Here is a 24,296-nt window from a genome sequence, read left to right as displayed (position 1 = left end):
CCATCTTCATGGTGTGACCCCATGCTGCTCGCCTTCCATTTCCAAGGGTGGGTGGGCTGTAGCCCCACTTCTGGATAGCTTTGCCGCTGGCAGGTCTCCTAGTGTGAATAATGTCTCTGTGGTGTTTTGCTGAGGGATCCCAAACATCTCTCTCTGTGTTTAATTTTCTTTCTTCTTCCAGACTTCTTTCTGTAGTGTTTTTCTGCAAAACCCATTCTCTGGCTGCCTTTTGGCATCACTACAGGCGTCTCTGTGCTGGAACCACCTTGCCAAAAAAAAAATGTGGGTGGTGACCCAGTCACTTAGAGAACCCATCCTCCAAGAAGTAACCTGGTGGAAGAAGAACCATCTTGAGCACAATTTACCATTCGCCATGGGCAGGGGTCTTCTTTGCCTTGGGTAGTTACTGCTGAAAGAGCAGCCTCTCACCCAGCCCTCAAAATCAAAGGCATGTTATGTCTTCTAAGCAATATCCGTTCAGCTATGGAGAGTATGTTTACGTTTCTCATGTTTAAAAAGAAAAAAAAAAGGGGGGGGGGGGCGGGGGGGCAAAGGAAAAAAAAAAAAAGGGAATCTGAGGTTACTGTTTTGCTGGAAAAATGTCAAGACTTGATTGGCAATATCCCGCTAAACCACAAGTTTGTAGGAGAGAAAACAAAACCATTGGATTTTCTAAACTATGCCTATGCACGCTTAAAAAAATGTATACCATATAGGTCAGTTATGCTCTTATTATAGCTGTGGCAAGAGTACATATAATTGAAACGCGGAAATACTACCCCATGCTGTTCAATGAATGAAGGGAAAACAAATCTTTATTATTCCTGGGTTCACATAATATATAGGAACACTATTGTCTGTCTTTTTTTTTTTTCTTTTTTTTTTTTTTTTTTTTTAAGCCAGTTTTAGCTTTCAGATGTATTTTATTGTCTGTGGGAACATGTGTTTTACAGACCTGTCATGTGAAAGCTATTAACAAGAGGAACTGGAGAAATAACAATAAGCCACGTAACCGTGGCATGTCTACTCCCCGAGTTCAACAGTTACGCCGCTGCTTCAAGTGCATGTGAAATTGGATCGTGCCAAGCGACATTAGCTCCTCTCCTGCAATTTTTCATTGGGAAACTTAAGGATTTTTTAAGTGGCCTATTAATATCAGATTGCTGGCATCAGAGGCACATTTTGGGGCCAAGCTGGCTAGGCATCAAAACGGTTAAAGAGTGGAATGAAGATCAACTGGATTCACACGAGATGTCCGATTTTATTTACCAAATCTGAGCTGGGCAGGTGGTTCTGAAACTTTTCCTTGCTGGTTCACACACGTGGTGGAAACCATCCTGCCTTGCCAAGCACCGCGGGGCCCAGTGCTTGCAATTAACCCCTTTGCAGTGTTTTCAGAGAGGAGCTGAAAGGGGTCCTGAGCGGTGGCCCTGGCTGTTCTTGGGTACCTGAGAGGCTTCAGGTCTGTGTGTGGTTGTCCCGGCTCACCGATGATGGCGATTTTCCTTTTTCTTAAGACTAACAAACCCCCTAATAATCCTGGATTAGGCAAGCCTATTAACGTATAGGAAAAGGAGCCAAAAGGGATTGCGCAAAGTGAAATACAGAACGTGGTTCACGTGGAGAAGGGGAACATTATTTTGATGGTACTTTTTAACAGCCTGGATGGTAACTTTGGTAATCGCATCTAGCAGATCCCGAGGACTACAAACGTACCGTGGAGAAATTTAGGTTAAACCCAACAGCACTTCATTTTTATTTTATTTTTTTTATTTTTTATATTTATTTTAGAAGGAAAAACCCTCTGATGTCTAAGAGTGCTAGCTGTGTAAACAAGCTCACAGATACCTAAGCAAGTTAGTGGTCGACAAATATTCCCTAGTGCTTTCTGTAGGATCTGGGCGTGAGACCTGTTGTCTTGGCCCAAGGACAGCTTGAACCGCGGTGCATTTGTTTTCCCCTTACCTGGGTTTCGCTCTGCAAGTGGGAGGAGGGTTTCCTGTACCTTGTGGTTTGTGATTTACTCTGAACATGGGTTTCAGGGAATTTGGGGCTTGTTTTGGTGGGGACGTACTGCTCCTCTTGGTGTTGGGCTCCGTAGCAAAGGTAGATGGGGAAACTGAGGGTGCCCTGCCCAAGGTACCATCGTGGCTGGGAAATACCCCGGGGCTCTCGTAGGATTGAGGCAATGCTGTGTTTCTCTAAAGACTTGGAAGAATATGGTTACAGCTGTGCGGCGATTTCGAGGTGTCCCTTCCGTACTGCGTGCCCTAAGCCGTCACCCTGTGTTTCTGAGCAGATCTGCTCCATGCTTGATGCGAAGGTCCAGACGAGCTGTGCAGATACAGGTCTCCTGCATGGAAAGTTCACAAACAGCATTTTGAAACAGGTTTTGTGTGGCTTTAAGGTGATCGAAAGCAAACAGGCTCTGGTGGGAATTCAGCAGCTCGTGTAGGTGGGCTGGCTGGATGTGTGCACCGCTTGCCCTGGCGAGGATGGGTCAGGGCTGGGTATCCCACAGCTGCTCAAAGCACATCGTCTTATGGCAGTAGGTACAAACATACGTATACCCTGTAAATACAGAGAGGGGGGAGTCAAGGAAGGCTTCAAAAGCTTAAAAGTAATGGGGATGGAGTGTAGCTGGGCTGCCCGAGTCGGAGCAGCCGTGCTGATACTCGATCCTGCAGTGTTTGTTTGCACAGCTCTGGGCTGCCCTGCCGTGGGGCGCTCGGCACAGCATCGGGCCCTCCCAGGAGAGAAGCGCCAGATTCATTTTCATGGCTTTTTGCAGAGGGATTGCTTTAGGGGTCCGTTCCTGTAAGTTAATATTTGCAATGCACAAGGCTTAACTGAAACCAGGCAGTGCAGACATCTGATAACCATAACAGAGGAGATGCTTTTTCCCCGCAAGAGCGACTTGGAAAAACAAATCCCAATGCTACTCCCTTTAGAAAGATAGCAATATAGAAAGAAAAGCACCGGGGACCGGTGCTGCGTGGTTTGCAAGGGGGTTTCTACTGGGTCTTGGGTTTTTTGGTTTGTTTTTTTGGTGAGCTGCTTGTGTTTGCCTGTATTGCTGATGCGTTTGGTTATTGTCTCCCCTCCTTTCCAGCGGGGTTGCCCTTCCTCATCATTGAAACGAGCACAATCCAGCCCTACCAGCGGGGCTTCTACTGCGATGACGACAGCATCAGGTACCCGCTGAAGACGATGGAGACTATCAATGATGCAGTGCTGTGTGCTGCGGGCATCCTCATCGCTATCCTCGCTGTAAGTACCACCTCCGAACCCCCCCTCTCCTGTCCCTTGGGTATCCTGGGTGGCTTTTTGTCACCTCTTTAGCTGATGGCACCACTGTTCCATTGGTGTGGGGGTTTAACACACTCTTGCCAGTATGTCCACGCTATCTACTGAGGTGCACATCTTCTCTGTGATTATTTGACTTCTGCGTAATGTGGAGCAGTAAACATTTGCAAATGAAAGCTTGTAATGGGAGGAATGAGATTACTCCTGAAGCCCATAAACAGGCCCAAAGCTGTCTGGGCAAGTCTGTGAGCTCCACAAGAGTTTTTTCACCCTCCAGTAAGAGTTCAGGGTAGAAGCAAAAAGACTTGGAGTGTCAGTAAGGACTTGGCATGGTTTGTCCCTATTCAAATAACTCTTGGTATTTGCCTATTTCATAAGGTTTAAAAAAAAAAGAAAAAGAAAAAAAAAAAAAAAAAGAAAGGCTACATCTTTTCAGCTAACCAGTGCCTGGAAAAATTTCACAGGTTAGTATTAGATTTTTAAGAGATTGTATATTACAGCCGTTTTAGAAAGACAATTAAAACCTTCCATGGGGAGCATATTCCCAGAGTCCTCACTCTAAAAAGTAGTTAATGCACCACCTTCCCAATGCCGCCTTGTTTCTCTTTTCCTGCCAGCTTTCCTAGAGCTGTGGTAGGAAACGATTGCACGGTGAGAGCTTTAAATGTCAGCCAAAAACCTAAATTCAGCCCATGGAGCTGAGCCTCCTTATGCCAGCATGTATTTGGTGCCGGGGCAGGAGGCAAGAGCTGTCTCCTGGTTGTTGGTTAAATGCTTCCAGCTGAAGATGAAATTCCCCTATGAAAAGTACCTACGATTTCCTTCTCACCTGCTGCCAGCACAGCTCAGGTGCTTTCCCAGAGATGCTGCCTTCCTCTTGGTCCTTCAGCTGGGAGGGATGGAGATGGAGAGGTCAGGAATGCTTGTTCCCCTCCTAGCTTTCATCTTTGCTCATAGGAGCAATGGTGTGGGCAATAGGTGTTCTGGCATGGCATGTGCCTGCTTTGGTAGTACCCCGTCCTCAGCCTTGCTGCTTCGTGCTGTGAGCATCTTCATCGTTTCCTGATCTCTCCATCGTTTCCTGACCACATACGCTCACTTAGCAAAGTAGGTTCCCATAACTGCCTTGTGCCTGTGCCCCCTCCCTCCTCAAAACAAGCCTGAAAGGTGCCAGACCCCCAGTTTTGTAAACGCAGCCGAGTTTTACCCTGCAGGTGAATTACCCCCAAGTGTGGAAAAGCCATAAAAACGAAATGAAAAAGCCTCTCATTTTCGCATTACTGCCTGAGCTATCGGCACGCCGGCTCCATGCAGAGTGTGCTTCTGATCAGTAATGAGGCAGTGGCAAATATGGGAGCTGGAACAGAAACTGGAAACATAATCAGCTGCCTATGTGATCCATCAAATTTCTACCACGAAATAGCAGGTCAATTAAAAGAGAAAGAAAATCCCCAAAGAATTAGATGTTTCTGCCCTGGTTTCACTGTGCCCACAACAAATGTAACTTAATAAGGTAAATTCAAAAGCTAAGTTATTTGCTGTTGAGTGATACAAATGGCTAACGAGGAATTGAAGCAACAGATTTCTTTGCTATGGCAGCATGCGTGGAAAATTCAAGTCAGCCTGACCTCTTTTTTCAGATGTAACCCAGATACCAGAATTACTGTAGCATAATAGGAATTCCTTCCAAATCCACAAAGCACTGACTCCGCTCCTTTCGCTCACAACGTTGCCTTCGGAAGGCAGGACAGTGGTTATGAGGACTTCCAGGAGCTGGCGTTCAGGATGGAGCAGCCAAAATTTCACACCCTTGCGTTACGTGGCGTCACAGGCAGTCTAGCCCAGGGTAAAAGGTCCAGGTCATGTTTTAAATGGCTTGAGGACACCCAGAGTGCTCGTTAGGTAAACAGCAGAGGCAAAGATCTTTGCTTCGATCAGGATGTGAGAGGATATGCATTTGGTTCTAATACCTATATATTTACTGGCTTCAGGCAAATTTCCGTGTAGATGACCCTGGAGAGGCTCATGCCCCTGGGATGCGGGCTCTTCATCTCTCCTGGCTGCTGCTCGTGCTGGAAGGTGGTTAATTTGATTGGCACAGCAGCATGTTGACGGTCCCTGGGATGGCTCTGGGAAGGTGACATTTCCTCTTGCTGAGCCTCGTACGGTACCGCTGCCATGGTGCCCCGGCCCTCACACCTGACAGCTCTTGAAATCCTATGAAAAATATCTAAGAAAATTAATTTCCTAGGTGATCTGAGTTACACAGCTGGGTTAGCTGGTAGTTTTACTGTTGAAGGTGATATGCTTCAACGTGATTAGACACAGGGAACATTACACCAGAGACGCGAGTGATTAGAAAAGCTCTAAAAGTAATTACAGGTTAATTGGATTGCTAGTGATATCTTATAATAATGATAAAATGGGCACGGCAACCAAAAGTCTGCTAAAGGCATTCACGGACAGAAAATTTGGTTACTGGCTCCTCTCTAGTGACCGTCTTAAATGTGTGTGACAGTCCCCCGTGAGCTGTGCCCATCACGTCGGCGCGGCATATGTCCCGTGCAGATGGCTCAGCAGAAATGCAAGGCGTAAGAAGAGCTTAGTATCTTTAAGACTTGTTTTCTTTTCAGTATGTCCTTTCAGTTCGTGCACATCTGTGCTGCATTAGTTTTTCACCGTCCTGCTTTATCTGGGACGGCACTGCCAAAAAAACAAGTTTGCCCAATTTTTAGCTTCTCATTAAGGTTGAGCCATGGGTTTAACTAAGCGGGGAGGGTTCGTAGCTGCCCAGCAGCATGCTAGCGGGGGAATGAAGTCTCCAATTTACAATCTGCTACATGTGTGCAATTACCCAGACCACCAACGGTGAGAGAAAAATATTAATCCCCAGACTTTTGTTGGTCCCTCTTTAAAACGGTCACATGCCTTTCCCAGGCCAAGAGCCTCAGGTTTACGTGGATCTGTTTGTGAGTTGGGAGTAATGGCACATCTGCCAGTATCAGATGTCATCCTTAATTTCTCTTGTCTCCCCTCGGCAAAAGTCGTGAGTTCTGGAGCTGTTAGCTCCCCTCCATGTGAGCCCAGGCTCCCGGGAGGCTGCAGGCAGCGGCCGTGCCCATGTGCAGGAGCCTCCACGTCCACCCAGGACAACCTCCCCCTGCAGTCCTCATACCAGCAGATGTCCTGGCGAGGGGTCCGAACCGGAGATAAACCGTGGTCTTTGGAGTCTGTGAGGATTAAAATGATGCTGGAGCTGGTGAGCTGCAGCTCCCCAGACAACTCTTGATCACGACCAGATTTCTAAGAGTAAATCTCAGTGGTGACACGTAAACCCAGAACGCTGGTGCAGCCATGCAAAACATTTCTGTGCGTGGCAGCAGAGTGCTCTAACTTGGCCTTTATTTTTTAATTATTATAGTTATATCTCTCTTTGATAAATCCTGCTTAGCAGCAATTTCAGCTGCCTTAGGTCAACCTTTGCTTTTCCAAGCCATGCTACAAGTGAGTTCAAACAATGATACAGCTTCATCTCCTCTTAGTCTAATTGCCATACTTTTCCAGTTTATTAGTTTCCAAAGGTTGTGCCAAGCTTTTAAAAAAGGTAGGCAGGGGAGCCTTGTCTCCTGCACGCCGCTGGCAGGCTGCCATGCCGGGAGGAATATTGCTGGCTGCTCCAGAAAGGGATTAACATGAAGGCATTTTTCCTGACAGTTAATTTTACATATCACGGTCCTCGTGACTAGAGAGGGGCAGGGATAAGGGGGCAGCCAACAACAAAAAAAAAAAAATCGGCCTCGATTTATTACTCGGGTATAAAAACATTTAAAGTAATGAATAAAATCCTAAAGCTGTAAATCTGGAGCTCAAAACCTAGGTGTGTAACGTGATGGAGAACAATTTAAGCCTTTGCTTTTTTGGAAGAGGTGAGACATTTGGACTTCATTTCACAGCCTGATTTTCATTAACCTGCCTTTTGAGAGCCGGGATTGTGAGAAGTCAGGTCTTCTGCTCCCTGACAGTGATTTATGGCGATATTGTCAAACCCCAGCACCCCGACACAAGAAAAATGTGATGTGCTGCCATGCAATTGCAAGACCCCTTGAAACGCCCAGAAATGGCTGGTGTTTACACAGGCTTTGAGTGGCAGCAAGTTTTGGGCCAGAATCTGAGAAGTTTGGGGCTTTCTGAGTCTTTTGCTGTTGTGCTCATGGTTTTCAGGGAGGAAGATAAGCAGGTAGTTATTTTTTTTTCCCTCCAAAATGATTTTGATGAGAGGGTAGGGGATCTGGCCTCTCCTTCCCAAACACACACTGATTCTTTATCTGGTTTATATTGCTTTTTTCCCCTGCTGTACTGGTATGGATCTGGGCTACTATTTCACTTCTGTAAAGACGTGCCAATGTGCTAAACCAAAATCTAGCGTTGTTTGTGTTGGTTGTTTTTTGGGGTTTTTTTGTTCATTGAATTTTTCCATAAAGAACATTTCAAGCGCTGCAATCTCTTCTTGAGAGGGCAGAGAAGGAGGATGGAGAGATGCTGGGCTATGGCTCTCCTTCCTTGCTGTGGGAGCAGATTGCTGGTTTGAGATGCTCAGAGCTGAGAGCTGTCTCAGCCCTGCATCTGCTGCAGGTTTTGCACAGCATTTTGCCTACTCTCTAACCTCTCTGTTGTCTTCCCCCCCCCCAGATTATAACGGGAGAGCTCTACCGCATCCACTACCTGAAGGAGAAATCACACTCCTTTATCCAGAACCCCTACGTGGCGGCTCTTTACAAGCAGGTGGGCTGCTTCGTTTTCGGCTGCGCCATCAGCCAGTCCTTCACAGACATTGCCAAAGTGTCCGTCGGGCGCTTGCGGCCGCATTTCCTGGAGGTTTGCGATTTGGATTTTTCCACCATCAACTGCGCTAAGGGAGTTTACATCCAGAACTACACCTGCAGGGGAAACGACAGCAAGGTCCAGGAAGCCAGGTGAGAGCCTGCGGCATCAAAGCGATGGGTTACCACCACCAAAATGGCACCTCATGTGAAATATCTCAGGGGGTTCTCTGCCAGCAATAGATGACTCAAACGCTGCTTGCTCTGCAAAGGCTGTAACTGGCTGCCAGTGACTGGCAGTTTCCCTTAGGAATCGCAGCGCTTGGCTGAATAGTATTTCTTTTCCTTTCTCTTTACTCCTCCACTATTGTTTCCCCGTGTGGTTGCTCAATGTGGGAATTCACCACGGGAGCTGAGCTGATGGTGAGCGGCTCGAGCTGACCCATGCGGCGGGGCAGAGGGCTCGGAGGAGGACGAGGAGGCTCCGTGCAGGCAGGGCTGCCAGCGCCTCCCCTTCGGGCTCCGTATCAAATCCATCAGATGCTCGAGTCTGACATTTCCAGGGGCACATTTCACACGCTGCAATTAAGCAACCAGAGAAGTTGCTCACTTCTTATTTCTTTATGGTTTCCTGGTTATTTGAGGCGAGAGGATGAGTTATCAGGCTATCCTGGAAATCACTGCTGTCCCACAAGTAGACCAGGAAGGGACGAACAATGCAAGCATCCTGTCCATCCCTGTGCGCTTTTTTTTTTTTTTTTTTTTTTTGCTGGGTGGATAAATGGGGGTTTTGTAAGCCAAAAGACTGGGGGTTGTGGGTCCCTCCGCTTTGGCATCCCTCTTAGTAGCAGCAGGCAAAGTCACCATATCACGTGTAAAATTATAATACCAAAGGTTATAGTGACTGGTTCTTAGCACCTGCTTTGTTTTGCAGGAAATCCTTCTTCTCCGGGCACGCGTCCTTCTCCCTCTACACCATGCTGTATTTGGTGGTGAGTAGCCTCAACCTTGCTTGAGATTGACATGATTTACCCACTGTCCCCCTTTCCCAAGGCACTCACCCCTGTTCAGTGGCAATAGCAGCACGATGAGCATCAGCGATAGAGGGTTGGTTGAAAAAAGAGCCTGAACAAGCTGCTGGTGGAAAGCTCCACTCTCAGCCCCTCTGGTGTTATTTGGGATGGAGACTCCTGGGGTGATAGTTTTGCTGCACGGCTTTGGGATGTAGCCAAGGCCGCAATTAAATCTGAATCCAAATAAATCTGTGGATGACCTGGGCAATTTCATTCACCCCACATTGTGGTTTCTGCTGAGGAGAGTTTGGGGTGAGCCAAAACGCTGCACCAGCGGAAAGGGGACGATGTGCCGTCGTGGCTCTGTCGGGGGGCGAAGGCTGGTTCCCAACTGTGCCAGCAAAGCAGGTGGAGCAACCTCTGCCTGCCTGGATCCGGAGCAGAGGACTGGGACTTGTTTTTCTTTGTCAGTGAGAAATGGCTCTACCCTTCCTGCGCTGGGCTGGGGCCGGGGCGGCTGCCAAGGTGCTTCCTGCCGGGGCTGCGGGAGGCTCGCTGCCCGCACCGCCCGGGGCTGCACCCGCGCACGGCCGGGGCTGTCTGGGCACTGATTTCTGTCTGGGTTTATTTATTAATTTTTTTTAAAAAAAATTACTTATTTGTTTTAAAAAATCAGGAAAAAGGTTTTTGGATTCCTTTCAAGATTTGTGCTTCCCCCATCTCCTGTAAGCTCAGACCAGCAAGCAAAGAAACAGCATGACACCGATAAAAATGTTAAACACGAGCTTTATCTGCGAACATTGCTTCCCCCCCCGCCCCCCCACCCGCCGGTCCTTTTGCTCTACCCTCTCAAAAGATAAGTGACCGCTGCTCCCTCCTGCCTTTTCAGCCCTGGATTCCCCCTCCCTGTGAGCATTTTCTGTAATTGAATTACTAAGCTTACTAGGCTGTTGGGGGCGGTGTATTAAATTGTTTTCTCGCTTTCCCCCTTACTTTATTTTGTTCTTGGAAAACATCTGAATTTCTTCAGTAAGCATTTTGGCCGTTTCCTCCCAGCTGTGTTACGATGCAGAGCTGCCCTGGTGATGCTTTGCAGGAGGCTCAGGCCTCCATCGCTGCCGTCACAAAACTTTCCGAGCTGAGTTTGGAAACCATTGCTCACACTGGCATTTATTTATTTCCGAGGGGGTCTGTGGCCAGTCAGATAAGTCAGCACCAAGATGCTTCTGAGTCTGGCATCCAGAAACAGCGAGTACTGCCAGTCTCTATTAAGTCAGTGGTGGTTTCTCTCCAAGAATTGGGTTGTCCCTCCAGGATTCTTTTTTTTAGGAGATGCTGCTCCTTGGCCTTTTTGCAAGTTGAGTCCAGTGCTTTCCCTTTTGCACGCGATCATGCCCTGCAGCATCCTTCAGGGTGGGGGGGAGGACGCGGGGGGCTGTGCGTGGCTGGACAAGCACTCACCCCCTCCCCACATTTCCACCCCGCTCGCTTCAGCAGCATGTGCCCAAAGTCACCATGGTTTGACCCTATGTCCGCAGGGTACCAGGCAGGCCGTGGTGCTTCACTAGTTGGGTTTTTTTCTGTGCTTTTTCTGAAAATCCAGCAGTTACAGAGCAGGCGAGAAACAAACGGGAATGCCAGTGCCTGGGGGGCCTGGTGGCAAGGGGTGCACTGGAGACCCCAAAACTGCAGCGTGCATGCAACATTTCCATGGGATGCGTGGAAAACCCACGTGGCTCATTTTCCAGCACTGCTTTGCACCTGTGCCTGCTCCTTGATTTTCTTTTAACTTCGCAGAAGACTTCAAAAGTAGTGTTTAGCTCCTGCAGAATGCTCCGGAGCAGAATGCTGCCTCTCATCTCTTTGCTGCCCTTCCCTGTCCCCATATGGGAGCACTCGAGCTGTCGGTGCTCAGCAGCCTCTGCCCCTTGACCCTCTGCTCTGGGACAGCAGCATGGAGGGGTTTGGACACACAGTCCCTTAAGAATTCTTTTTTTTTTTTTTTTTTTTTTTTTCCTTGTCCCAAAACTGGGATAACGTTGGTAGCAGGCTCTGTCTGACCAGCTGTTTGGTTGCCTTGTGCCTTAAAATGTCGGGAAAAATGGCACCAACTGTTTGGCCATAAATTAAAGGGAGAAAAAGTCAATTTGAGACAAGACAATGTGACACAGCATGTATCGGAGGTGAGGAAATGGTGATCTTAAGGGTCTTTTCCAACCTAAATGATTATGATTCTAACTTGCCCACGAGCACCCTGCTCTACATCACTCCAGCTCCCCGACAGCGGCTGGAGCCTGAACGAGAAATCTCACAGAAAACGGGAGGCAGAAAATCTGTCATGCTGGAGAGGCTGATAATATCCAAAGATGACGTTTAAAAAACCAAAATGAGATGTTACAATAACCCAGAGGGATTTTATTTAGTGCAAAATAAACCCGGCTGTCTTGCCCACCTCAATGAATGAGTGGGGTTTTGAAAGCCTGGTTAGAAATGTGGCATCCACCATGCTGAAGCCTGCAGGAGGTGGGTTTGATGAATTTAATCAGGGAATCATCTCAACCGAAACAAAACAGTTGTTCTTCAGTTCCTGGGAAGTCAGGGCTTTGCTGCTGGTGCTTTGGATACCAGGAGTTTGCCGGGAGCCTTTGCAGAGTGGGGATATTTTGGGGGCTGAGCGTGTGCTGCAGAGGCTTGGCTGATCAGCCGCATCCTGAGTGCATCCCCTATTGAACAATACTTCATATTTCCAGGATAAGTCACTTCCTGCCTTTCCTGGCATTCCCTGGCTTCATGCTTAAGGCCCATTCTGAATTATAATGTTTTCAAGTTTGCCTCACCTGATGGAGATGGGTGCCAAAAAGCTTTACTTGGTCTATTAAAAGATAACTGGATTCCCACGCATCCCACAGGGCTTTGCCTGAGCCATGGGGCTGGATTTGCCCAGGTGTTTGGTGGCCAGTGGATGGGTGACGGTGGCTTCCCCATCGCCTGGCGCAGCAGCAGTGCCCTGTGGTATCCATCAAGGAGAATCAGTCTGGCCACGGGCTCCCGGTAGGAAAATGTGGATAGATGCCAAGCCCAGGAGGGCTCTGGGGGAAAAGTCCCAGGGAAAGGTGCTTGCAACACAGTAAAATCTCCTGGGATTTAGTTCTAAACACTGAGACTCCGGGGCTAAGTTTCTCGCAGCCTTCTTGTCACCAAGAATACTCAATTAACATCAGGCCTTTGTATAAAAAAATTAAAAGGGGAAATTACGCTTGGGTAATCCTCTTTGTCTTAATTTTCCTTGCTTTGTTACTCCTTGGCTGAGCAAGCCTGTAATACGTATTTTTAGCAGGCTGAGGAAAGAGGAGGTATGTAACAGCCTATTCCCTGCAGCCCTCCGGACCCGACCCGTGCCTCTGGGCTGTGTCTCACTGGTGTGGGGAGGCTTTGCGGGGTGCGAGGGATGCTTCCCACTCCCCTCGAGCACCTCAGACCGTAAGACTGACTGTTTTTGCAGCCTGAAGTTGCCTGAAGTCGCAGCCAACCACACAGAGGTTGCAGAACAGCTACCTTAATATCAGAAAAGCTAAATGAATATCCCTCAGCAATGTTGGCTGATTCCAGGTAAAATGAGAGCAAAACAGGGTGGCTTACGCATTTAACGCGCGTTAGTGGGTGAGGCGGAAGACTTCAGATCAGGTGTGGTTTAGTGTATTCTACTGATTTATATGAAAAATTAGAGATGGTGCCGGTGTTGTGTATTGGAGTGAGCGTGAGGCTTCTCACCGGGGTTTCTTGCTGAAGGGTGGAGAAGGTCCCGGTGCTGTGATGCTGCTGAGCTATCACCTGCCTGCGAAGGCAACTCCATGGTGGTTGTGAACTTGAAGTCAAGCTTAGCAGTGACCTAAGTAAGCTGGAATAAGCTGGAATTATATCAGAGGCCAGGGCCAAGGTGTGAAATGCGTTGCTAAGCTGATGGGAGTATTCTAGAGGGAGCAGGAGGATGCTGTACGCTCAGCAAAGAGGCAAAGAGTGTGCCTTCCCTGCTGGGAGGTCTCTGCTCTTCTCCTGTCCTTGTCTTCTGGCTAGCTTGGTGCTAAAAGCTGAATTCTGCAGTTCCCCTTCCTCCAACTGGCTTTGCCCAGCCAAGGCAGTGCGTTACGGTGGGGTGGGTTTGGGTTTGCGAGGTTTTGGCCCCATACCGCTTTGGGTACCGTTCTGTTTGCAGAGGCAGCTTCAGGTCGGGCAGCCAGGAACAAGACTGGCCGTTTCCCAGAAGGAAACCTTCAGTGTGGCTAAGGGACGTGGTTGATGGAGTTCAGCCTTGTGGTGAGGAGACTGTGAACAGGGCAGGATTTCTGGGTGACAGAAAGCTCCGGGAGGCTGGAGGTGATGCTTTTAGCCTGTGTCCCCTGGCAGCTCCTCCTTGATGGTTTTGCTCAGGGGTTGCATGCGGCCACCAGTTGCCCGCACCAGCACTGTGGAAGTCCCCTGGAAGCAGAGGAGCGATGTGACGTCCTTCAAGCCATCTGCTTTGTGGTAACTCAGCCTCTGCCAGGAGACAGTGGATGGGAGCTCCAAATAACTCTTGCTCTGTGCAATCCCATTTCATTTCATCCACCCCTGCTCTGGTTGATGCTCCTCCTGACTTATTCTGCCCTGGGATGGTCTGTGGTGGAGATAACCCCAGCTGTGGTAGTGCTCCTCCATCTCCTCCTGGGAAGGGCGCCATCCAGCCCCATATTCCCATCAAAATCTGGCAGTCCTTAGCAGGCAGCACTTCAGATTTACTCCCATGTTTAAAAAAAACAACAAAGCCACCAAAATCCCTTCAAAAGCAGGTTTTCAGATAAATTGCCAGGAACTTCCTGTTTCTTTGTAATAGCACTGATTCCTGTTTTAGGGAAATTCTGATCCTGTCAGCCCCCAAGCTCCCCTTTCGCTGTTTGACCTCTTATTAACTAGGTTTTTCTTTCATATTGAGGGCAGAGGCAAAGTTTGGAGCACCCCGAGGCTTTCACCTCTGAAGTACTGAGGGGACCGTCAGCACCCTGGTGTTTGAACACAGTTGCTGATGTCCTGCATGCTCATAGTACGCCTGTGGAATACGAGAGGTGTTGTTATCCTCCTTTTTTTTTTTTTTTTTTTTTTTTTTTTTTTTTCCTTTCCTCCCCTTATAAACGGGAAACTTAAACAGCAATTTTCCCAAGACTTTTTGTTGCAGCAGTAAGAGGAGGAGCTCAGTCGAGATCCTCATGCCGGTAGTGTGGTGTCTGAGGTGCATCTACTGGGGTGGGTTTTGCTCCTCAAAGATGCGTAGGTGTATCTTTGAGTGTAAGTTGGGTGCTGGGGACCAGGGTGGCACCCAGCACACCCCGCAGGGTGCCGCGCTGCCTTTGCACACCTTCTCCAGGGCTGAAGCGTGTACACTAGGCACACAGTTCAGAGCTGTGCTTTGGAAGGAGTGGGTCAGTATAAAAACAAGTGTATTTTTTAATCACTTCAGCCCCAGAAGTGTCTGCTTTACTGCATGTTCAAACTCGTGGTAGGTTTTTATTGCTAATTTTTAATTTATACTTTGCATCCTCACCTGTAGTTGACCTATTTAGTCCAAGCTTGTTGAATGCAATGATTTGAGGAGAAGTCAAGCCTGTGTAAAAGGGACAAATGTCAGATTATCCAGCAGCAGATTTCTTTCTTGAGGGGTTTGGTGTGATAGAGCCTCAAGACTAAGGGAAGGTGCTAGGTTTCAAGTCTTCCTGGTAGAACCTAAGGGTTATAGTTTATAAGATACAATACTTGGAGCGAATTTTGCTCTGCAACAGCATACTGGCACCTGAGTTTTACACCGTCACCTGGGCTGGGCTGAGACTCTTGAAAATGGAAATAGTCCTGACCCAAACCCATGGAAATGGAAGGATATTTTTTTTGTGTGCTTGAAAAGTGCTGCTCTCCACAAATGCTGTTTTTCCAAGGGGCATTGTCTCTGCGCTAAGGATTTGTATTTAAAGATATCAGGGCCCCCAGCTCTCTCTGTCACCGCCTTCCCTGAATGCTTCCCAGGAGAATCCTGCCTGCACGGTTTATTCTCAGCATCAGATCACTGGGTACTCTAAATACCATGGCAATGAAAATTCAGCCAGCCTAAGCGCTGCAAACTGAAAATGCAGCTGCCTGCTAATGAACCGCATAGATATTTGCTTGCAGGCTGAAGTACCTGCTGTTAAATCACTGCAAGGGACTGTGCAGGATGGGGCTGTGCTATTTCACAGCTCCAACTTTCCTGCTCGGAGGTGGCTGCATTTTACCTGGAGGGAAAGCAGCTCATCATTGATGGTGGGAGTTTTTGGGGTTTTTTTTTAGTTCTTTCTGGGCAGAATATGCCTCCTAATTTTAATATGTTGATTAATGACTCATCTTTCTCCTGAACATAGAAATTACCATCACAAGCCAGAGGACCAGCCAAGCAGTCCATTTGCTGGGCTGTATTGGCGCGGGTTTGCTGTAACTCACCCCGGAGCGTTGCATGTGCAAGTTTGCATGGTGTGGGGCGTGTGATGTGGCTCCGCTCCCAGACTCGGGCTGGTTTGCAGATATATTCCCCAGAATCATAATGTGTGTTAGCCAGCACCGAGCTGTTTTGGTACTACTCTCTTCCATGTTAATTGGCTGACAATTTGGATAATTTGGAGCATCTGCTCCATTCAAGAGACACGACGTTTCATTTCCTTTAAAGAGCCCAGTGTGTGTTCTTTCCAAAAAAGGGTAAATATAATGTTTATGCAACAGCCAAACATACTAAATTGGCCAAAATGATACTTCCCCCTTATCAGCTTTCCAATTAATTCTGATTTTATAGGTAAATGGTGTCATTAAGTTATTTGTGGTTTCAGGGAACCCAGCAAGAGCTTCATTCCCTTTCATATCAAGGCAGTGTAAACTGCTCCGGGTGTGTAAAAGGGATCATAAATGGGTATTAAACCCCTTTCCAGCCCTCTGATGTTGCAGAGTCCCAGGAAGCACGCTGGGTCTGGCTCCCAGGGCTTCGTTTAGGAGCAAGCAGAACATACCTGCTGCGGCAGAGCCCATGGGCAGCAGGTCTGAGCTGCAGGAGCATTTCCCAGGCACTTTTACAGTCCTTGAGCCATCGAATGCCTCTGTGCTCCCCGAGGCCGAAAGTCGCTGCAGCGTCCCTCCCTCCCCGCAGCCTTCCTCCCGGCGCTGGGCCCAGCTCCGCTCATCTGTGGGCAGCGAGTTGCCGTTTTCCTGTCCTCTCTTCCCGCCCGGCTTCCCGTTTCCCACAGGAACCAGCCGTGCCCGCCGGCCGGAACGGAAAGGAGCCCGAGATAGTCATGGTGGGGGGACAATGTCCATTTGGCGTCGCCTCAGCTTCGTCTTTTTGGGTTGAGCCAGGACCTTGCTTTCCCCTCGCTGGGCAGGAGTGACTTCTTGCACCACGTGGCTGCTCCCGACGCCCCTGCAAACCCTGGGGCTCGGGCTGGGAACCACGGTGGCGATGTTGGAGGAGTGTGTTTTGCATCCACATCATAAGTGGCTGTGACTGTGTCTGGAAACCCTTGGGGCTGGGGCTGGAGGTGAGGCGTGCTGCGCTGTTTCCTGGGTTTCCTCCGAGAGATGCCCTGGGTCCTGCATGCCGCACGTTTGGGACCTTGCTTCTCTTACACACTGAATAGCAGTGGAGAGGAATTTCCTTACTTGGCCCGATGGGATGTTGTGTGGAGGCTGAAGCAGGGCTGTGGGATGAGCTGGGATGCAGGGGGTCCCAAGCCCCTGACCCTGGCTCACCAAGGAAGTGCTGCGCCCATCCACCTCTGCATCCCCTCCATGGCTTAAAATTGCTCCAGTTCCACTCCCCTTCGCATGACGGAGACCACACTTTTGCAAAGAGCATCCTTCTTCTTTGGCAGTTCCCCCTCCTTGAGCCACAGGGGCACAGGTGCCCCAGGGCCAGCCCCACAGGGCGGTTGCTGCCATTTGTGCACATTTTGGGCACGGCTTCTCCTTTGCTGCCCTCAAATTAATGCAACATTTTTGTTTTCCTCTTTTCCCCACAGTTTTATCTGCAGGCCAGATTCACGTGGAAGGGAGCCCGCCTGCTCCGTCCCCTCCTCCAGTTCACCCTCATCATGATGGCATTTTACACCGGCCTGTCCCGCGTGTCGGACCACAAGCATCACCCCACCGACGTGCTGGCGGGCTTTGCCCAGGGAGCCCTGGTGGCTTACTGCGTGGTGAGTACAGCAAACCGTGCAAGGAGTGGCAGTGGGGATGCTGGGGGGGTCCTGGGGCAGTAGGGGGCACCTCCCCAGCCCAGCTTGCGTAACCCCCCCGTGACAGCCAGGGATGTGGCAGGAGGCTTGTCTGGTGTCACCCCTGTGTCACAGCCTGTGTGAACCTCCTCTGCAGTGGAGTGCGGCTCAGGAGCCTGGCGGTGGGTGGTCTGGTGGCCACTTGGCCAAGGAGGGGGCACCCGCTGGCGCTTCCCGCTCCCCATGAGCAAACGCCGCTACCGTTTTGGAGGGGGGAAGCACTTCCTCTTCTCCCCCGCCAAACAAACTGGATATTCAGAAAAAAATGCAACATTTAGAGGTTTTTCCCCATCAGCCTTGAGCTCCTGGAGGCTCCTGGGCAGCTCGGGGCACTGAAAAGGCATTCAGACGCAGGAGAGTATTTCCCTCTCGGCCAGCGGCATTTGCTTCTCCAGCTGCTCCCTGTAACGAGCACCGGCTCGTTTGCAAGGCTTTCTGCCAGGACCCAAGCAGGGAGTCTGGGGTGGCTGGGATTACAGCTCTTCCCTGCACAATCCAGCTAAAAGCTGTCCCCTGGGAGCGGGAGCTGGTGTCTGCCCAGTGAGGGGAGGCTCCTTTGGTGGTGGGCTTTTAAGGTAGCGAAAGGGCTCGTGAGAAAATTGCAAACAAAAGCCATGCCTGCTTGTCTTCAGCTGCTGGGCTTGTTCTCATCCAATTTGCTTTCCAAAGATTGACCTGATTGTGCAGCCCCCTAACTCGAAGTGACACATGTAGATGTTTAAAGTAGGCAGGGTGGGGGGTACTGGGACGGGTGGCTGCCTCGCATAGAAACAAAGGGGCTGGTGGTTATGGTTATTCCAGTGCCTGTACAAAATCCTGAAAACAAGATTTTTAACAGCTCACCACTTGGGTTGTTTTTGGTTTCGGGGTTTGTTTTTTTTTTACCTGTTCTAAAAATAAAGCAGCCCTGGAGGCAAGGAATTCAGTTTGCTAATGTTGTATTTTGCAAGGAGAGAAAATAGGTTATTTATGTACTTTCCACTAATTGATAATATTCCAAAGCCAAAACAAAAATGCCGTTGTTGGGAAGTTTTTATGAAGTATTATTAACTCTCTGAGCAGTGGCTGTTGGCTTTTGCTGTTGCTTGATGCCAATGTCCCACGCGATGCTGGCAAATTTAGAAGGGAGAAGCTAGAGAACCCTGTGTGTGTGCACAGACGCATGCTGCTGTAACTCCTGCTTCCAGCAACAGCTTTACAGGTCCTGTGTCCTTCATTCCAGTATTACCGGGCTGTTTCTCCAACTCCTGGTAGTTTTTCCTAGTCTGGCAGTCAGCTGCAGCATGGTGATGGCTGTGCTGGCAGCCCTGAGGAGGAAAGGCTCTGGGCCACACGGGGAGTGATGGAGCAGCTCGTCTCAGTCCAAGTGCCTGAATTTGCATCGTGTGGGTTTGTTGAGACACCAAGTGTGCATCACCGGGCGGTTTGATGACGGGATATTTACCTCTCCTTGCGCCTTTCTGCTTGAGAGATGGGATAGTGGCAATATGTAGAGGGAGCAGGGACCAGACAATCAACCCCTGGATCCCAGCAGTGGTTTCAGAAAGACAATAGCTCTCCGGATGCTTGGGATGGGCGTCTGGATGCTTCCTGGCCAGGGCGAGCGGCAGGGCTGGCCATCCCCTCCCAGCCCTCCGGCAGCTGGAAGCTGTGCTGGGAAGGGGAGGCTGCAGCAGCGTTGGGCTGGTTTTCCTGTGTTGAGGTAAACCGACATAGGAAGCAGCTGCCTGCAGTTTCACAGGCAGGCTGGGCTTTGCCTGCAAGCCTGGGGCGACCTGCGCCGCTCCTCCCAGCTGGCTGGTGGAGGGGACACTTGTCTCCAGACCCTTTGCAGGCATGGCTTGGTGGCTGGGGACATCTCAGGCAGCAGCTCAGGACTCGGGGCAGGTTTTAAACCCAACCTTCATCCCGTTTCATCAGCCTGCAAAGATCCATCAATATGTTCTTCTCCCGAACCTGGCTTTGCTGGCGTGAGCCATTGCCTGGGAGGCGATTTCCTCCCTTTTGGGAGATGGCGGCAAGGGACAAGAGGTAGAGTCACCCCGAGACTCCCTAAAGTTTGATTGAATGCATAGTTTAGCAGCTTTTTTGCTACATTTACTGATATGTCCTGGGGTGCTTGCCCAGCTCTGGGGTCCAGCTCTCGTGCACGGGATGCTGTGAAGCAGAGGGAGGGACCTGGAGACTCACCATCTCCAACCCTCCCCAGGGTGCTCCCAGACACTCCTTCCCCCAGCACAGCCTTCAAGAGTCTACTCTGATAATAGTCAAGGGCCGTTAAAATACCATAGTTATCAGACTGTAATTTTCAGTAGAAACCAACTGTGGGTTTCATCTCCGAGGGCTGCCAGAGCTTAAATCCAGGTTGTGCTGCAGCAGACACGTTTGTCCTTCAGTGCCTGAAATAACAAGCAGAAGACATTAGTGTCAAGCGTTTCCAGCTGATGAAACATTCATACTTGGATCCAGGGTGAAATATGATGAGGATTTCTTAAATGGAAAGAGTTTTTATGCGCGTTGTAGGCAGCCTGCTATGTGTCGTGTAGTTGGTCTCATCATCTGCTGGAGGGAGAAAGGGGAGATGTCGGAAGGACAGGCTCCTGGCATTGCTCTGGTTAGCTTAGATGAGTTGGTTTTAACCTCTCTGGATGCGAGTAAAGATTTCTCTGGATGTGAGTAAAGATTTCTTCAATATAATGAAAAGGAGTAGGAATTGTTAAGGGGCAGTATAAGATACTGGGATCCCTTTGTATAATACGCGCTCAGTCTTCTGCCATCAAGTTTTCTTTATGGGTGGAGAGCACCTTCTACAGGAAATGGAGCTAATCCAAGTGAAAAACTTTGCACGTTTATTAGTCCTTTTTTGTGTTAAACAGTTCAAGCATTAGGAGGATTTAACACACTGTTTTAACCCCCAAAGATCATGTTTCATGATTCCTATAAGTGTTTGTATAACCTCCAGCCATGTTAAAGTGCAGTACAGTTTAAAGAGAAATGAAACCTCTTACCCAGCCTCTGAATTAAACCCTGAAAAGCAGCAAGCAGCACAGTAAAAACTGAAATACCCGGGATGACACTCCACCATAACTCATTCCTGTCCAAAATAAGGACCAGACTCGGCGTAATCCTCGTATGCTTCTTGCACTCGGCAATCTCCTCCCAGAAGTGGATTGGTCACGGCTATCCTGGTGCAGGAATCGGACATCTTCTTGATTGAATCCAGCTCTCTGAGGTGGACAAGTGAGCAAGATGGCATCAGAAATGCACCGAGCCAGCCGAACGGGGATTTTACAGTTATTAAAGACCCAAAAGAAAACCGTTGCCAGGGCAGCTCAATGTGCTTTTACACTGCGATGCTGCAGCAAAGAGGCCAGACTCCAGCTTGTGATCCTTGGCGGGATCAGCTGGGTCCTGTTATTTAACCAAAAGTACAAACGCTTCCACTTGGATGCCCTGTAAACAACTTTATCAGCTCTGTTTTACAGCTAGGCAGCCAAACACCAGCACATACGCTGAGAAAAGGGGTGGTTTATATGTCAGCTCCTTCCCTGCTTTTCCACAAAGCAATAAACGCCGAGTAACAACAGCTCGGCTTCCTGCCTGCATCCCTGGTTACAGCCGGAGGAGGGAATTGCCACCTCGGGCAGGTTTGCTGTCTGTTCGGCTCAGCCCCTTACCTGCTGTGCCGACAGGGACTTGCAGAAGTTGTTTCCAAGGATGACTAGACCTGCTGCCTAGGGCCCTGGGTAGCTAGAGAATGTAGAGATGCAGGTGGGGAAAATGTTTACTCCCTCCAGCCTGGATGTGCTAATCCAATATTATTTCTTTGAGCACCTCGGACTTATTTTTTTCCCCGTTTTATCTGGTTGCTTAATTATGTTGTGTTTGAGGACTGTGGGAGACAACTCAAATGCGCTGCTCATTCCAACAACCACGTGCTGCTCCTCCTTGGGTTTCGGCTCAGCAGATCCACAGCTCGGCCTGAATTACCCGAGATGACCCAGCAAATCTGAGCTGGCAGAGGCAGCCGGCGGCAGGACCGAAGTTGGGGGCTTTGGTGCCAGCTAACAAAACGATGAGTGCTCACCAGTTTTTGCCCCATCCAGAGGATCCGTGCTGTCTGGTTCTTTTCCCTTCTGTCTCAGGGCTGAGCTTTGGCAAGGGAGAAAGTGCCCCGGTCCTGGAGGACCGATAAGCTTTGTGCAGCGACTGCCAAGGGAGGATGTGGAAGTTTCCTCCCAGCACTTTGTTTCTTATTGTGTTGCTACCTCCCGAAATTGCCAAGCACTGGCTTTTTCACATCCGGGAGAGGGGTTACATCACGGGATATTTAGGAAGAAGTAGTCAGGAATAGTTCCTCCTCTCCTTAGGCTTTGGCTTCCAGGACTGGACCCCAGCTCTGTACCGGTGCCTTGGTGAGGCATGAGGAGAGAGCATCTCTCACCGTTGACTCATAGCTGATAACTTTTAGCACAGCTTTGCTTTGAAAGCTTTTAATTGCCTGCCTGATGTCTGGCTGAATGAATTGTTTCACGCCAACTCCATCCCTAAAGCCACTCGCCGTGAGTCAGGCCAGCCCTTTGGAGACCTTTGTTATTTCGTCGGAGTGTGGGCCATGTATCTGTTTCCTGGCTTTTCAACCCGCTCAGCAGAGGTTTGGGTATTGCGCTCGGTGATGATGCAGTGAGAAATGAAATTGTTCTGTCATGATTTTACGCTGTGTTCCCTGAGGTCTGAGCCTCCTCCCATATTTGCAGAATTCCCAGGGATTTCAAAGCTATCAGTGTTACAGGCAGGCATTTAATAGCATAAAAAGTGCTATTTTTGCAGCTTAAAGATACCGTGTATGTTGTAAACCAGGTTTTTGAATGAAGCATCACCCAATATAGCTAAGTTTCCCTTCTCCACTTATTCCTACAGGTGTTTTACGTCTCAGATCTCTTCAAGCCCAAGACAAAGACTTGCCTGCCTCCACCGCCCATCCGGAAGGAGATCCTTTCACCTGTGGACATCATTGAGCGGAATAACCATCACAACATGGTGTAGACCTTTGAGAAATTGGATGGGTGTTGTATTTTTATTTTTTTAATATTTTTTTTTTTTTTTTCCAAAAAATGACTGCTGACAGCAACTACCTGCTGCTCTCAAATCTCATCAGACAGTAGAATGTAGGGAGAGACTTTCTTGCCCGACCAGTAAAGTCTTACTCTGTGGTCTTTTCAACTTACGACATTTGGATGAAAGGGGTGGTGGTCAACTAAGTCAAAAGCGACAATGAGAAAGGGGAAAAAAAAAAATACAAAAGCCGAACAAACAAGGAGAGGTGCCGGAGTTCTGGATGTGCAATTGGTTTGAGTGTTCATGTTGTAGTGAACGCCAAATTGTTCATAGCCTAATGAACACGATTTTCGGAAAGCTGGCCATCTTTAGGGTTTTGTTACTATGAAGATTTCCAATGCCTGCGAGAAAGAACAACAACTCACGACTAAATTGTGTAGCACTATATACGAGAAACAGCACTGAGTCAAGATCTGGGATTGGTTTGTAAGAGTTGCTTTTTTTCTCTTTTTGATACTAGTTTATTTTTGCCTCCTCTATTCCATACTGTGACTTAGTTTAGAAGAAGCTTGCCCGGTCAAAGATCTCCAAAGGGTCTCTGTTCACACTACATGCCTTTAACGAGCAGTCTCGAGACGTGCAGTGAGGCTGAATAACTCCATCCTCTACGCAGAGAAGCCACATTTCTTCCTCTCAGTTTGCTCCCTGGCAAGGGCTTGTCCTGCCTGAGCTCTTGGGCATGCGCAGCACCCACAAATGGCCCTTCACAAAAAGAGCATCCTCTGCTTCCCAGCCATATCCCCCCCCCCAAAAAAAAAAAAAAAAAAAATCACAGCAGGTTTCCTGCACACCCACGGGAGCTGGCAGTTTGCAAGTGGGTAGTGGCAGCTCTGCTGAAGACTTGTTCGCACTACGACCTCGGGGCTGAGTCCTGGGGAAACTTTTATTCTGCAGTTTCGGGACGGGCTGCTGGGCGGCACGTCCCAGCCTGGGTGTCAGTCAGTCTGTGCATCCCCCCACCCCCTCCGCCCTTGGGCACCCCGGTGTGCGCCATGGCAGGTACCAGGTCCTGTGCTCCGCTCGGTGACACCGGTGGTAGATCAGTCGTGCCTATATCGAGTGTGATTTATTGGTTTTTTTAATTATTTTTATTTTTTTTTGCCCGGAAACCACAGGTTCTTGGTTTGCAGCCCTTTCACAAAGCACGTTTGCAAAGGGATCCCGCAAAGCATGCAGAATGGCCATTTGCACATCCTTCTTACAGAATCCGTCCTATCATTTCAACTATAGCAAGCTATGATTTTTTTATATATATAAATATTATATAAATAATGTATAAAACCTTAAAAATTAACTATGTAAAATATTATTTCTGAAACAATTTTAGATATATCCACTATGACTATAAACTGTGTCCTGACCTGTGTTATTTACATTTTGCTGCTTAAAAAAGCATTGAATTAATTTTTTTATAGTCGACTAAAATATTGTAGTTCTGTGGTAGTAATATTTTAATGAAAATAACTACAATTAGAGACATTTGTATAAAAAAAAAACATATTAAATTGTCTGTATTTTTGTAATGTTCCATTTTGTAAAGAGAAGAATATTCAAAGACTTTTGTAGAATACAAAATTGAAGTTTGTATCTGCGAAATTATTGCTGTATAAATGTGCTTTTTAAATAAAAGCTCATAACACAACTAAACACCCCGGTGCGAGGCGCTTTCTGCCTTTGGGTTGACCTTCCTCTGCCAGGGAAATGGGGCCCTTGCCCCAGGGGAT

At 48.6% G+C, this 24,296-nt stretch overlaps 1 protein-coding gene across 1 annotated transcript in view; it reads left to right on the top strand.

Moving 5' to 3' along the window:
- The window catches only part of PLPP3 (phospholipid phosphatase 3), a 44,385-nt gene extending 21,827 nt beyond the window's left edge, over window positions 1-22,558 (top strand). Inside the window, exons 2-6 of the mRNA XM_055815491.1 lie at window positions 3,113-3,270; window positions 7,996-8,279; window positions 9,061-9,118; window positions 17,200-17,376; window positions 22,375-22,558. Of these exons, the coding sequence (XP_055671466.1) occupies window positions 3,113-3,270; window positions 7,996-8,279; window positions 9,061-9,118; window positions 17,200-17,376; window positions 22,375-22,500 (803 nt within the window). The 3' untranslated portion in view covers window positions 22,501-22,558. The remainder of the gene's footprint in view (window positions 1-3,112; window positions 3,271-7,995; window positions 8,280-9,060; window positions 9,119-17,199; window positions 17,377-22,374) is intronic.
- The last annotated feature ends 1,738 nt before the right edge of the window (window positions 22,559-24,296 follow it).

This window comes from Falco peregrinus, chromosome 10 (assembly GCF_023634155.1).
Source record: "Falco peregrinus isolate bFalPer1 chromosome 10, bFalPer1.pri, whole genome shotgun sequence".
NCBI classification, from domain to species: Eukaryota; Metazoa; Chordata; class Aves; order Falconiformes; family Falconidae; genus Falco; species Falco peregrinus.
Note: the sequence above shows the minus strand (reverse complement) of the source record. Positions and strands in the feature narration are given on the sequence as shown.